Raw genomic sequence first — 16,395 nt, forward strand, 5'->3', positions numbered from 1 at the left:
CCAGATAACGCTGTCGAGAAGTTTATCGGTATACAACCTTCCCTAAGAGGTATATCTTCAAGTAAATCAAAAAGTATATTGTTTAAAAGATCTGTAATTTACAGCGTTCAAACGTCCATCAAGTAGATGCAAACCTAGTAAATTGTTGTTAAATATTCCAGCCCAAATGTTGATGCTGAAACGTTGTTGAAATTTTCTTGGTCTAATCGCACGCGGATTTTGTAATGCCCAAATATGTTCATTATGGTAATTATTTATACCAACTCGTGTAAAATATAATTCATCTGTGCAGAGAATATTTGAAATGAAGTCATTATTTTGGGCATGTTGCTGCAATAACTATTCACAAAATGCTAACCGTTGCTGATTATCCCGTGGCTGTAGAACATTCTGTTTACGATACGGATGAAGGACGTCGCAGTTCAATACGCGCCATGCAAAATTTTGACTTACATGTATGTTGTGTGCTATTCTTCGAGTGCTGATGGTAGGATTATCAATGACAGCATTAATTACAGCTTCTTTATCCTCTATATTAACTACATGCGGTTGAATAGCTTTTGCTGGAGCAGGATTACCTGTTTTTCGAAGTCTTCTGAAAGAATCGCTAAAAACTGAACAATATGACGCTGTGGAAATCTTTCTTGATATTCTCGTATTGATTGTCGAGCATTTCCATTGCAAAAACCATACACGAAAATTATATCAGCATACTTTTCAGTGCTATAAGCGTTCATTATGTTCATTATGGTAATTATTTATACCATCTCGTGTAAAACATGATTCATCTCTCCAGAGAACGCTGAAATGTGCGAAATGCATTACCTTTAGACAATGGCGTGCGGTAATTCGGCAGAAGCAAGGCGGTTGTATCAAGAAAGACATCTTGATCGCCTAGTACAACACCATAACTTGTTTTTACGCATTTACCAAGGATTATGGGAAAATACTGATAATGGAAGTTGCAAATCCCCAAGTAGAAGAGGCTGTCCTCAATGAAATCCTACCACAAGTACCAGAAAAATTGCTTTCAACTTAAACCTATCTCACTCGAAGGTTTGGAGAATTTTGAAAAGGCAATCCCTACCATATCCAAAGAGTACAAGCCTTATTGCCAAGAGATTTTCCGCCAAGATTGGCTTTTTGTACATGGATGCAACACAAAATAGCTCAAAATTCTCAGTTTGGAGTCGAAGTTCTGTTTACCGATGAAGCATCTTTCTCAAAGGATGTTATTTTCAATTTTCACAATAACCACATATGGGCAGAAGAAAATCCACAAAAAATTGCAGAAGGCCATCATCAGCAACAATTTTCTGTAAATGTTTGGGATTTTTTACTGAACATATTAAACTGTGCAGATTATCGACAATTTCCAGAAGAAGTACTGCCGAAACTGCTGGAAGATGTACCGCTTCAAGTAAGACAAAACATGTACTTTATGCATGATGGAGCTCCGGTCCACTTTAGTTTGGTTGCTCGCCAATACTTGGACGACGAATACCCAAACCGTTGGATCGGTCGAGGAGGTCCGCACCCTTGGCCACCGCGAACTGAATTGTTTAGATTTTTTCTTTTGGAGCCATCTGAAAACCCTAGTCTACGCTACTCCAGTTGAAAATGTTGACCAATTAAGAGAGCGCATTGTTGTATCTTGCGACATAATTCGGAACACTCCGGGAATTTTCCTGCGTGTTAGACAGTCAATGCGTCGAAGAATTCTGCGTGCATTGAAGCTAACGATTTCCAACATTGTGTATGATTTGCAATTATGAAGTTAACGTTTGCTTTTGTTACTTGTTCTAACGTTTTAATAAAACAAAATTTTTATATCCAATAATTGGCCAAGTTATTCAACATAAAAGTTGATTTTTCTCGAAAACGGTCAACTTTAGAGCTCATGTCATTCAGTACCTTTTTTGACAAAACTTAGCTTATTATTGGTAGAAAATGTTTATAAACACTGTTTTCTGTACGATAAATGGTCCCGGAGATATTCGCAAAAAACGATTTTTTTAATTAAATTTCAACACCCTGTATGTCGAAAATGGTGCATTGAAGAGGGTAAGTTGATAGAAACTTTTTTTCAAATTTTCGGATAAGTAGCTTGTCCAAAATGCTGAAGTCCTCCGCATATATTATGAAACATCCTGTATATTCGACCTAGGCTTAGTTTTTTATCATAATCTAAGTCAAGGTCGCTTGCGGCCGAGATTCTGCAACTAACATCATATCAATCCAAACCTAGTCAACACAATGATGAACCTCGGCCTCAAACGATCTCATCTTATCTTCGTTGTATTAAGCCGAGGTTGTATTAACAGTCCATTGTCTTATTAATATCTTCTGTAATGTCATAAATAATCGGAAAAAGCTATATATTTATGTATATTAATTTATGTATATATATTAAGTTTGATAACTCAACCGATTAGCGAGTTCTCAGTTTTTAGTTACGCAACGTCGTGGTAAATGACTCGGCGGGCGTCGCGACGTCGATGGTTGCGATGCGGAGCGGAGCGACGCGGCGCGTCGAGAGCGTCCGCGAGAGGGCACCGTGACGCGCGCGGCGCGTTACAAACGTGACGTCACGGCGGTCGGGCGCAGTAAGACACACACAAGTTCAGGCCAAACAATTCAGTGTTAGCCGAACGCTCGACGAGCTGAGACGCGCCCGCGTTTAATCATTAAACCGCAGAGCGTCGCCACTACTGTGTATAAGTGTTGTAGTAGTATTAGTAGTACACTCAACGACAAAAGAAACTTCTTATTATAATCGAACCTAAAAAAAAAATTAAAGGAGTTATAAATAAATTTTAATAAAATTTGCTAAACAAAGTTTTGTTTGTTGAAGTGAAAAAATAAATTTTGAAACAATTCTTTTTTTATTTGTGTCTAATTTTTGGATTATTAAGTGATGTTGTAGCGTTAAGTAAGTGTTAAATTTAATCTTAATTAAATTAAGTTACGTTTTAAACGGAAAATCCAATATGAAAAATACGAGTCGCGTGATTTCCCTATTTGTTAATAGGGAAATTCCTTAAGTTAAAATTAAAATTTTATTGTTACCCATCAATTTAGTGAGAGTTATCGGATTGCAATTTCGTTGTGACACGTTAGTTAGCGCAGCGTCACTAATTTTTATCAGAGCCAGTCGAATCCGGTACAAGGTTGTGCTTACACGGTTATTTTGATCGAGTCGCTACGTGCGGCTCCGTTTTGAAAGTCTAGCGCTTTGTCCTCCGGTACTTTGCTCGCGTTCCTTTTTTTCTTGTATTCTCTCTTTCGTATTTCTCCACCGGTGAGTGTGAATTACGCGCGTTTTAATCAAACGACTCATTTATTTTAATTAATAATAAAAATCCCAATTCTAATATTAAATTAATAATTAAATATTCGAATAGGAAATTAAAAATCGTTTAAAACGACTCCAAACACGACCTATTTATCTTAAAAAACAAATGAGTTAGACCTTAATAAAAAATTAACCTTAAAAAAACAATCGACGATCGGCGCTTTTAAAAATTTCGTATTTTCGGTGTTTATTGAGATAAATACGTCGTGTTTGGGCTCAAATTTATTGATTTTTTGCGTAGATTATGATTTTGATGAAAAGGAATTTATTTGATTAATTTTTCTTATTTGACTCAATGAACCGAGATAACGATAATGTTACAAACGCCAGCTGTGCATTTATTTATTTAATTTTTTTTTTGTAGATTGAATAAATCATCATGAAATCACCACCATCAGTCACAGACGACTGCGATGATATTTTTGGTCCACCCCGTACCTACGAAACGGGTTATTGTCCGCCAAAGAATCGGCCGTCGATGATCAGCGCGAAATATCGCCAAAAAGAAGAACGTAGAAAAGTGTTGAAGATCAGCATAAATAAGTTGAAGAAAATTGAAGATCCCGAAGCGAGTTTGTGCAGATCGGTTTTGATCAATAACACGATGAAGCGGCTACAGAAGGAGGCGCGCGACGAAAAAATCCAAAAGCAACAGCTAAATTACCCGCGGTGTTACGAAAACGATAATTTCTTAAACCTAAAAAGTGAGTTTATGAAAAACGAGTTGAAAACGTTCGACCAACCCGGCGATTTCACGCCGAACGATGCAAAAATTGTGGACAGTTTAAGTGCGGATTTCGCAATGGAACCGGAATTCGATCGAAAAATCGGTGAAGTGATGAACGAGGGAGTTGAAGTGATCAAAAATTTAATGGAGAATGAGTTTTGTGTAAACGGAAGTGACTCAAACAGTAACAATAACGTTTGTGTAGTGCAAGAAACCCAAGAAAATAGTACCACCAACAACACCACGACAAACCCAAATAATAGGTTTTCAAGAAAACGTTCATTCGATGATTACGAAGATTGTGATGTGCAAGATGTTCTTTCGCAATTTTACATGCCCCCTACGCCTAGAATGTTAACCTGTATCGACGAAGATGAAGACGTTAACGTCGTTGACGTTGAAGAGCCCTCGACGAAACGAGCCAAAATTGAAATTATCAGTGAAACAACTTCTTGTAACAGTAATAGTGAAGTGATTCCACGACTGGACGAGTTTCTACAGAAATTCGATAAGGACGATTACAGAATGATGACGTACACGAACAATAACCTGCCTCCGGATACCGATAGGTTACGATATGTGCCATCATCAACGACGGTCGACGACACGAATTCCTACAGTTGCGGCCACGCGTCCATGTTCAACGACATCCAAAACAACGTCTTTCACAGCCTAATTACATCCCTGGAGACGTAGCATTAAAAAGATGAAACAATTTCGAATTCGATGCAAGTTTTTTTTGTATATTCTGTTTGTGATAATAAAAAAATAATAATTAAAAATCAAAATTTCACAAAAAAAATTAAATTAATTATCAATTCAAGAGATATCAAAATTTTTTTGTATTTGAGTCAATTTGAAAGGAAAAAAATTGTCACACCATGAAATTTAAGACTAAAAATTGAAACTTAGGTGTTACACAGAGATTTTTTTATCTCTGTTAATTGTAAAGTTGTGAAAAATCGACGAAAAACATTTTTAAGACAATGTCACGTCGATTTATAGTTCATATTAAAAATTTAAAAAATTAATAATTGCGGTGAATCACCTTAAAACCGCCCCCGCCTGGATTAAAAAAAAACTTGTAAATATATTTTAAAGAGGCAAGTCTGTGATATTACAGTAAAGTCTATTAATTATATTAATGCATATATTACAAAAAAAAAACAATTAAAATAAATATATTACGGTTGTAGATTCATTTGTATGAAAAGAAGATGAAAAACTATATATACAATTACTTTTAATAATTATTCAAAACGGTAGTTCGCAATAAATTGAAAAATTTAAAAAAAAATTATCGCTTGTATTAGATTTTTTACAATAAATTTGAAGTGAAGTAACTTTGTGTCTTTGTCGCTTTAATAGTTGAAAGAAAAATAAAACAACAACCAAAACCTTGTATTTTAAGACCATTTTAGTCCCCAAGGCATATCAAAACATGTTTTGGACTCGAAAACAAACCAGCAAAAATTTAGAAAATATTATTAAATAAAATTGTTTTTGAATTTTTTTATATATACATTTCGTTTTATTACTTAAAATTAATTATTAATTAATTTTCATTTTTATTAAAAAAAAAAAGTCTTGTTATTATTATATTTATAATTGTTTTTTTCTTATAAAATTAATTAAATCCTCAAAAAATTAAGGCGTGTAAAAATTCCCAAGTGCTTATATAAAAGAGAAAATACATTGTGTATTAGTAAATTGTATATATAAACATCGCAACTATGTTATTATTTTAAATAAAAATTCCTGTAATGATTTTTTCGAGCCGGTTTTTTTCCTAATTGTTTCTTTTATTTTTATTATAAACGATGAATCCTTGCAGGACGATACTAAGACGTATAGGAAAGAATTACAATATGTTTTTTTTTCTACAATTATTATAATTTAGGATAAATATTTATTACGTAGCTAATTTTTATTTTGTTAAAAAAGGAAATAAAAAAAACGAATTCAAGATGAAAAATACATCATACCAAATTGATGAGATGGTTACCGCGAATTATACCAACATTATAAATATTATTAATTAAAAATATTGTATTATAAACGCAGACGAAAAAAATAATTAAAAAAAAATGAAATACTGTACGTTTTGAGCATTATCAATTTTTCGGGTAATGCAATAAAGTACCTGAAAAAGTTTATTTGATTTTTCTTTCTTTTCCTGCACTTCTCCAGAAAATTCTTTCTCTAAAAAGAAGATTTAATTGGTAGGTATTTTTAAGGTTAACTTAAAAAAATATTATCTCAAAAACTGTTCTGTATTTTCAAAAACGGGTTTCACCACTAGAAAGTACACACTTTTCTTAATAAATGTTGAAAATTTTATAACGATATCTGAACAACTCGGTTTATGGCGAATTTTTAAAAAAATATTGAAAATAATTTTATTATTAAATACCCCAAAAAGGTTTGTCGACCTAAAACATTATTATCTCAAAAACTGTTATATATTTTTAAAAATGGGTTTCACCACTAGAAAGTACATACTTTTCTTATTAAATTATGATCATTTTATAGTGATATCTCATAGCGTCGATTTGTAGCGAATTTTTTAGGGAAATCCCAAGTTTATAATAATCTAACAATTTTCGTTAATCTAAAAAATTATTATCTCAGGAATTATTAGATATTTTTAAAAACGGTTCTTACCATTAAAAAGAACACACTTTTCTTACTAAATGTTAATAATTTCATAACGATATCTGAGAAACTCGGGTTATGACGAGATTTTAAAAAATTATCGAAAATAATTTTATTCTTAAAATACCCCAAAAATGTTTATTAACCTAAAACATTATTATCTCAAAAACTATTATATATTTTTTAAAATGGGTTTCACCATTAGAAAGTGCGTACTTTTCTTATTAAATTATGATCATTTTATAGCGATATCTCAACACTCGATTTATAGCGAATTTTTAGGAAAATCTCAAATTTTTAATACTCCAATAATTTACGTTAATCCAAAAAATTGTTATCTCAAAAATTATTAGATATTTTTAAAAACGGTTTTCACCATTAAAAAGTACACACTTTTCTCAATAAATGTTGAACATTTCATAACGATATCTGAAAAACTCGAGTTACGGCGAATTTTAAAAAAAATTTGAAAATAATTTTATTCTTAAAATACCCCAAAAATGTTTATCGACCTAAAACAGTATTATCTCAAAAACTATTATATATTTTTTAAAATGGGTTTCACCACTAGAAAGTGCGTACTTTTCTTATTAAATTATGATCATTTTATAGCGATATCTCATACACTCGATTTATAGCGAATTTTTAGGGAAATCTCAAATTTGTAATACTCCAATAATTTACGTTAATCCAAAAAATTGTTATCTCAAAAACTATTAAATATTTTTTAAAACGGTTCTTACCATTAAAAAGAACACACTTTTCTTACTAAATGTTGATAATTTCATAACGATATCTGAGAAACTCGGGTTATGACGAGATTTTAAAAAATTATCGAAAATAATTTTATTCTTAAAATACCCCAAAAATGTATATCGACCTAAAACATTATTATCTCAAAAACTATTATATATTTTTTAAAATGGGTTTCACCATTAGAAAGTGCGTACTTTTCTTATTAAATTATGATCATTTTATAGTAATATCTCATACACTCGATTTATAGCGAATTTTTAGGGAAATCTCAAATTTTTAATACTCCAATAATTTACGTTAATCCAAAAAATTGTTATCTCAAAAACTATTAGATATTTTTTAAAACGGTTCTTACCATTAAAAAGAACACACTTTTCTTACTAAATGTTGATAATTTCATAACGATATCTGAGAAACTCGGGTTATGACGAGATTTTAAAAAATTATCGAAAATAATTTTATTCTTAAAATACCCCAAAAATGTTTATCGACCTAAAACATTATTATCTCAAAAACTATTATATATTTTTGAAAATGGGTTTCACCACTAAAAAGTACGGACTTTTCTTATTAAATTGTGATCATTTTATAGCGATATCTCATACACTCGATTTATAGCGAATTTTTAGGGAAATCTCAAATTTGTAATACTCCAATAATTTACGTTAATCCAAAAAATTGTTATCTCAAAAACTATTAGATATTTTTAAAAACGGTTCTTACCATTAAAAAGAACACACTTTTCTTACTAAATGTTGAAAATTTCATAACGATATCTGAGAAACTCGGGTTACGACGGGATTTTAAAAAATTATCGAAAATAATTTTATTCTTAAAATACCCCAAAAATGTTTATCGACCTAAAACATTATTATCTCAAAAACTATTATATATTTTTTAAAATGGGTTTCACCACTAGAAAGTGCGTACTTTTCTTATTAAATTATGATCATTTTATAGTGATATCTCATACACTCGATTTATAGCGAATTTTTAGGGAAATCTCAAATTTGTAATACTCCAATAATTTACGTTAATCCAAAAAATTGTTATCTCAAAAACTATTAGATATTTTTTAAAACGGTTCTTACCATTAAAAAGAACACACTTTTCTTACTAAATGTTGAAAATTTCATAACGATATCTGAGAAACTCGGGTTACGACGAGATTTTAAAAAATTATCGAAAATAATTTTATTCTTAAAATACCCCAAAAATGTTTATCGACCTAAAATATTATTATCTCAAAAACTATTATATATTTTTAAAAATGGGTTTCACCACTAGAAAGTGCGTACTTTTCTTATTAAATTATGATCATTTTGTAGTGATATCTCATAGACTCGATTTGTAGCGAATTTTTAGGGAAATCTCAAATTTTTAATACTCCAATAATTTACGTTAATCCAAAAAATTGTTATCTCAAAAACTATTAGATATTTTTAAAAACGGTTTTCACCATTAAAAAGAACACCCTTTTCTTAACAAAACTTGAAAGTTTTACATCGATTCGATTATTAGCGAATTTTTAAAAATAATCTTATTTCATTATCATTTTGGAACCATAGTTGGATTGGGAGAGATCTTGGCGCAAAGCTATGTAGACATCTTAGAATCTATATAGTGTAAAGCTCTATGATGTGTTCCAATAGGGGGATATAGTCTGTAATGGAATTCTATTTCCCTCAAACTGAGATCTGAGAGACTTGATAGATGTCTTTGTCCAAATAGGGGATTAATAGATTTCTTTTTAAAACAGCAGTAATTAAAAGTAAATCTGTTTAAAATTACACCAACTTTATAAATAGATCAATATATTATTTTTGTTATTATATTCAAAAATATATATATCTATTATACTGATAACCAGCTGATATTTCGTCGAAATATATAAGTTACGCTCGCGATGATAACACGCTTCAAAATAAAACAATATTTATCCATGAAGTAATACAACCAATTAGGTTGAGGTTTCCAAATTACATTTCGTTAATAGATAATCACAAAAAAAATAAACACATTAAAAAAGACATAGAACAAAAGCCAAGTAAGTTAAAGATAGCAAATTAATTTTATTGGCTTTGTGCAGTAAACGCGTTATCTTTATAGAAAAAAAATTGTGACGTCAAGTTTTTTTTGTAATGTGAATTACTTCGGGTTGTTATCGCATATTCCCGGCGATAATGAAACAACTCGAAAACGTTCTTTACGTTAATTTCATTATTAGTTTCGTCTTATTAAATCGCGCATAATAATTTTTGTAGCGAATTAATACTTTTTTAAGTGTTCTATTATATACTGCACAATCTCTGTTAACATTATCGGTGTTTTTAAAAAACTGTTTACCGTATAATTTAGCGATAACGTTATGCCAGGCGATTAACTCGAATGAGTTCGAAATAACACTTGGATGAGATATCAATTTCGGTTAAACCAAAATAACTGAATACAAATTTTTGTTGAATACTTGTTGTTTTTCGTCCAACCCTTCAATTCCCATAAGGCATGTCGAGATAACTTCCTGTACGTTTCGACCGAAATGGGAGGACAGATGGCAAAGGGGTGCATGTATGTATAAGTGTTAATTTACATGGGCCATATTGCGCCGAAAGGTTCATTATATGTTGGTTGCAAAATGTAACCGATATAATTCAAACAAAAAGTAATGAAATTAAAATTATATATATTGACCCACCCAAAAATGGTGTGTGTAAATTAATTAATAATACTAGTTTTTCTTATTATTTTTTTTTATTAACAGTCCGATTTGTTATTGACTCAAGGAATGGTCTAGCACTTACGTCAATATAAACACGGTTGTTTTTCGGAAAACGTAATAATAACAAAAAATATAAATAAGCTCATTTTCTTTACAACAACTATATAGTTAAATGATTAAGATTTGAAAAACTTTAACAATCCTTGTAAAGTATTTAAAAAAATATTCGAGTTATTTAACTAGGTATAACATTAACGGTTATTTTTCAATTTACTTAAATAATTTGTTAACTCCAACAAGGAGTCGAAAAACAAACAATATATAAAGTAATACAATTACGATTGGATGGCGTGTAGATAAATTTAATCAATGCGCATACTAAGTACTTTATAACTGTTGTTTCCGGCATTTAAGAATTGAAAACGCGGGTTTTTCGGGTAAAACACTTTTGCGTCATTATTCGAATGTTATTTTTCTTTATAAACCGGTGTAGAGTCACTTGCTCGTCGCTCATACTCAAAGTACGTCAACACACGACCGCTATTAATAGAATTTTCCTTTTGCCGATGTACATTTTGTGATATCATCGTTGAGGTTGAATCATAAATACTGTGACGTACTTTTATATGTTGGAATACACGCCAACAATTACTTTATTATATATACACATGTATATATTATTTATACGTAGCGTTACGCCAAGCCTTAGGGTCAACTGATTCCTGTGCAATAATTTTTTGAAAAATTCGCCAAAAATCGCCAATCTTCAAGCTTTGTTAAGAAAAGTGTGTTCTTTTTAATGGTGAAACCCGTTTTTAAGAATATCTAATAGTTTTTGAGATAACAATTTTTTAGATTAACGTAAATTATTGGAGTATTAAAAATTTGAGATTTCCCTAAAAATTCGCTATAAATCGGGTGTATGAGATATCGCTATAAAATGATCACAATTTAATAAGAAAAGTACGCACTTTCTAGTGGTGAAACCCATTTTAAAAAATACATAATAGTTTTTGAGATAATAATGTTTTAGGTCGATAAACATTTTTGGGGTATTTTAAGAATAAAATTATTTTCGATAATTTTTTAAAATCTCGTCATAACCTGAGTTTCTCAGATATCGTTATGAAATTATCAACATTTAGTAAGAAAAGTGTGCTCTTTTTAATGGTAAGAACCGTTTTTAAAAATATCTAATAGTTTTTGAGATAACAATTTTTTGGATTAACGTAAATTATTGGAGTATTACAAATTTGGGATTTCCCTAAAAAATTCGCTATAAATCGAGTCTATGAGATATCGCTATAAAATGATCATAATTTAATAAGAAAAGTACGCACTTTCTAGTGGTGAAACCCATTTTAAAAAATATATAATAGTTTTTGAGATAATTAAGTTTTAGGTCGATAAACATTCTTGGGGTATTTTAAGAATAAAATTATTTTCGATAATTTTTTAAAATCTCGTCATAACCCGAGTTTCTCAGATATCGTTATGAAATTATCAACATTTAGTAAGAAAAGTGTGTTCTTTTTAATGGTAAGAACCGTTTTTAAAAATATCTAATAGTTTTGAGATAACAATTTTTTGGATTAACGTAAATTATTGGAGTATTAAAAATTTGAGATTTCCCTAAAAATTCGCTATAAATCGAGTGTATGAGATATCGCTATAAAATGATCAAAATTTAATAAGAAAAGTCCGTACTTTCTAGTGGTGCAACCCATTTTAAAAAATATATAATAGTTTTTGAGATAATAATGTTTTAGGTCGATAAACATTTTTGGGGTATTTTAAGAATAAAATTATTTTCGATAATTTTTTAAAATCTCGTCATAACCCGAGTTTCTCAGATATCGTTATGAAATTTTCAACATTTAGTAAGAAAAGTGTGTTCTTTTTAATGGTAAGAACCGTTTTTAAAAATATCTAATAGTTTTTGAGATAACAATTTTTTGGATTAACGTAAATTATTGGAGTATTACAAATTTGCGATTTCCCTAAAAATTCGCTATAAATCGAGTGTATGAGATATCGCTATAAAATGATCACAATTTAATAAGAAAAGTACGCACTTTCTAGTGGTGAAACCCATTTTAAAAAATATATAATAGTTTTTGTGATAATAATGTTTTAGGTCGATAAACATTTTTGGGGTATTTTAAGAATAAAATTATTTTCGATAATTTTTTAAAAACTCGTCATAACCCGAGTTTCTCAGATATCGTTATGAAATTATCAACATTTAGTAAGAAAAGTGTGTTCTTTTTAATGGTAAGAACCGTTTTTAAAAATATCTAATAGTTTTTGAGATAACAATTTTTTGGATTAACGTAAATTATTGGAGTATTACAAATTTGGGATTTCCCTAAAAAATTCGCTATAAATCGAGTGTATGAGATATCGCTATAAAATGATCATAATTTAATAAGAAAAGTACGCACTTTCTAGTGGTGAAACCCATTTTAAAAAATATATAATAATTTTTGAGATAATAATGTTTTAGGTCGATAAACATTTTTGGGGTATTTTAAGAATAAAATTATTTTCGATAATTTTTTAAAAACTCGTCATAACCCGAGTTTCTCAGATATCGTTATGAAATTATCAACATTTAGTAAGAAAAGTGTGTTCTTTTTAATGGTAAGAACCGTTTTAAAAAATATCTAATAGTTTTTGAGATAACAATTTTTTGGATGAACGTAAATTATTGGAGTATTAAAAATTTGAGATTTCCCTAAAAATTCGCTATAAATCGAGTGTATGAGATATCGCTATAAAATGATCATAATTTAATAAGAAAAGTACGCACTTTCTAGTGGTGAAACCCATTTTTAAAAATATATAATAGTTTTTGAGATAATAATGTTTTAGGTCGATAAACATTTTTGGGGTATTTTAAGAATAAAATTATTTTCGATAATTTTTTAAAATCTCGTCATAACCCGAGTTTCTCAGATATCGTTATGAAATTTTCAACATTTAGTAAGAAAACTGTGTTCTTTGTAATGGTGCAACCCGTTTTTAAAAATATCTAGTAGTTTTTGAGTTAACAATTTTTTAGTTTATTGAAAATTGTTGGAGTATTATAAACTTGGGATTTTCCTAAAAAATTCGCTATAAATCGAGTCTATGAGATATTGCTATAAAATGATCACCATTTAATAAGAAAAGTACGTACTTTCTAGTGGTGAAATCCATTTTTAAAAATATATAACAGTTTTTGAGATAATAATGTTTTAGGTCGATAAAAATTTTTGGGATATTTTAAGAATAAAATTATTTTCGATAATTTTTTAAAAACTCGTCATAACCCGAATTTCTCAGATATCGTTACGAAATTTTCAACATTTAGTAAGAAAAGTGTGTTCTTTTTAATGGTGAAAACCATTTTTAAAAATATTCAACCATATTTGAGATAATAATCTTTCAAATCAATCAAAAGCTGCAACTTAGCAAAAAAATAAGAATTTTTAAAAATTCGTAGCAATTTAATTTCTCAGAAATTTGTTATAAAAGTTTCACATCTTATAAAGAAAAGATCTTCTTTTTATTGGTGAAATCCGATTTTAAAAATACACAATAATTTTTAAAATCAATCATAACTGTTGAGTTACAAAAACAATTTTTTAAATACAAATTTAACCATTAAAGTAAATCCAACCACCCCATACTCAGTACCAGAGGGTTTAAATTTGAAACCAACTCGACCGGGAATAACGTTAACGCTAATTTGTTATTAATTAGTGCCTTTTGAGTGTAAAATGCACAGTTCATTTCCATTAGCGAGCCGCAACCGCGTTGTTATTGGCGAGGTTTCAACATAAACTCGTTTCAAATCGAACGTGATAATATATAAAATTAAAAATAATATTCGTTTCGTTATTATAAAAAAGCCGACGGGAGAATAAATTTGTAACCCGGAGAAATTTGCGCACTCTCCCTCGATTACAAAGGGCGGAACGGATTTGTTTCACCCCTTAATTAAGCTGGAATTACACACGAGTAAAACAACTCAATACGAGGGCGATATTTTTATCACTTTTATCATCTAAATAATTTTTTTTTAAATAAAACGAAGAAAATGTCTTTATCGACCAAGAGAATCGGAAGGAATCCCAAAGGACCCTTGTAATCAGATAAAATAGAGATCCGTCGTTGCCATTTTCACAGCTAAAAGAGTACTTGTTGCGACTAGCTCATTGTTTTAACGAGATAATCGTCAACAGCTTAATTTCGATTTTAAAAAATTACTTTTTAAAATTCCTTTCAACGAATTTTCCGATAATTAATAACTATTTTTGTAATAACGTTTAAGAACAAAGAAAGGTCTTTTGGTCAATGGCCTTAATAAAGACAATTCTTCTCTCTCTAACACAATCAATTTTTATTTATAATTTTTTTTTTGTTGTTGACTGTTGAGGTTTTAAAGTTGTGGAGTCGATCCGTGTGCACACACGTTACCGGCAATAGTAATAACTGTACTTCATACTGTGCGAGAGTCTTGGTTTATTTCTCCATTAAAACCACAGAGTTTACGAAGGAAGTTGTCTCTGGGAGACGCTACACTACTAACAGGAACAGATTGGAAAATTCTTACGTAAGCCGCCACCACCACGACCCAATATTTCTATTTCGTGAAAGGAGAGTATTTTATTATTTCCCTTAACCTTTTAAAAATTTAATATATTCTTATTGATATTTCACATGGTGAGGATTTTCATAAATAAAGATTGTGTTTTTAATGATATCAATTATTTTTACTCATTTTAAAAAATCATAATTAATTAGAATTTCAATAAATCATTATGAAATTACCAGCACTTATTATACAAATTATAAGCTTTCTAATGAAAGAAGTCGATTTTTAAAATATCTTTTAGTTCTTGAGATATTAATGTTTAAACATAAGACATTTGTTATTATTCGGTTTTTGCAACTATTTTCATTTATTTTCAAAAAATCATAATAAATTGGACTATAAACACATATTTATGAAATTATCAGCATTTACTATACAACATATAAGCTTTCCAATGAAAGAAATCGATTTTTAAAATATTTTTTAGTTCTTGAGATATTAATGTTTAAACATAAGACAATTCTCATTATTTGGGTTAAGCAACTATTTTCACACATTTTCAATCATAACAAATTGGACAATAAATACATAATTATGAAATTATCAGTACATATTGTACAAATTATAAGCTTTCCAATAAAACAACCCGATTTTAAAAATATCTTTTAGTTCTTGAGATATTAATCTTTAAACATAAGACATTTGTTATTATTCGGTTTTTGCAACTATTTTCATTTATTTTCAAACAATCATAATAAATTGAACCATCAACACATATTTATGAAATTATCAGCATTTACTATACATCATATAAGCTTGCCAATGAAAGAAATCGATTGTTAAAATATCATTTAGTTCTTGAGATATTAATGTTTAAACATAAGACAATTCTCATTATTTGGGTTAAGCAACTATTTTCACTCATTTTCAATCATAACAAATTGGACAATAAATACATAATTATGAAATTATCAGCACTTATTGTACAAATTATAAGCTTTCCAATAAAAGAAGCCGATTTTAAAAATATCTTTTAGTTTTTGAGATATTAATCTTTAAACATAAGACATTTGTTATTATTCGGTTTTTGCAACTATTTTCATTTATTTTCAAAAAATCATAATAAATTGCACTATCAACACATATTTATGAAATTATCAGCACTTACTATACATCATATAAGCTTTCCAATGAAAGAAATCGATTGTTAAAATATCTTTTAGTTCTTGAGACATTAATGTTTAAACATAAGACAATTCTCATTATTTGGGTTAAGCATCTATTTTCACTCATTTTCAATCATAACAAATTGGACAATAAATACATAATTATGAAATTATCAGTACATATTGTACAAATTATAAGCTTTCCAATAAAACAACCCGATTTTAAAAATATCTTTTAGTTCTTGAGATATTAATCTTTAAACATAAGACATTTGTTATTATTCGGTTTTTGCAACTATTTTCATTTATTTTCAAACAATCATAATAAATTGAACCATCAACACATATTTATGAAATTATCAGCATTTACTATACATCATATAAGCTTGCCAATGAAAGAAATCGATTGTTAAAATATCATTTAGTTCTTGAGAT

At 29.2% G+C, this 16,395-nt stretch overlaps 1 protein-coding gene across 3 annotated transcripts in view; it reads left to right on the forward strand.

Annotated features, from left to right (window-relative positions):
- The window catches only part of LOC111423575 (uncharacterized), a 79,543-nt gene extending 73,307 nt beyond the window's left edge, over positions 1-6,236 (forward strand). The window contains exons 1-2 of one of the 3 annotated variants that reach the window (XM_023056834.2): positions 2,572-2,932; positions 3,720-6,236. In XM_023056834.2, the coding sequence (XP_022912602.1) occupies positions 3,735-4,778 (1,044 nt within the window). In that variant the 5' untranslated portion in view covers positions 2,572-2,932; positions 3,720-3,734 and the 3' untranslated portion in view covers positions 4,779-6,236. Of the gene's footprint in view, positions 1-2,571; positions 2,933-3,085; positions 3,302-3,719 lie in introns of those variants that run through there. The other 2 variants (XM_023056835.2, XM_071199867.1) reach the window with 2 other exon arrangements.
- The last annotated feature ends 10,159 nt before the right edge of the window (positions 6,237-16,395 follow it).

The sequence above is a fragment of the Onthophagus taurus genome, chromosome 11, assembly GCF_036711975.1.
Source record: "Onthophagus taurus isolate NC chromosome 11, IU_Otau_3.0, whole genome shotgun sequence".
Taxonomy (NCBI): domain Eukaryota; kingdom Metazoa; phylum Arthropoda; class Insecta; order Coleoptera; family Scarabaeidae; genus Onthophagus; species Onthophagus taurus.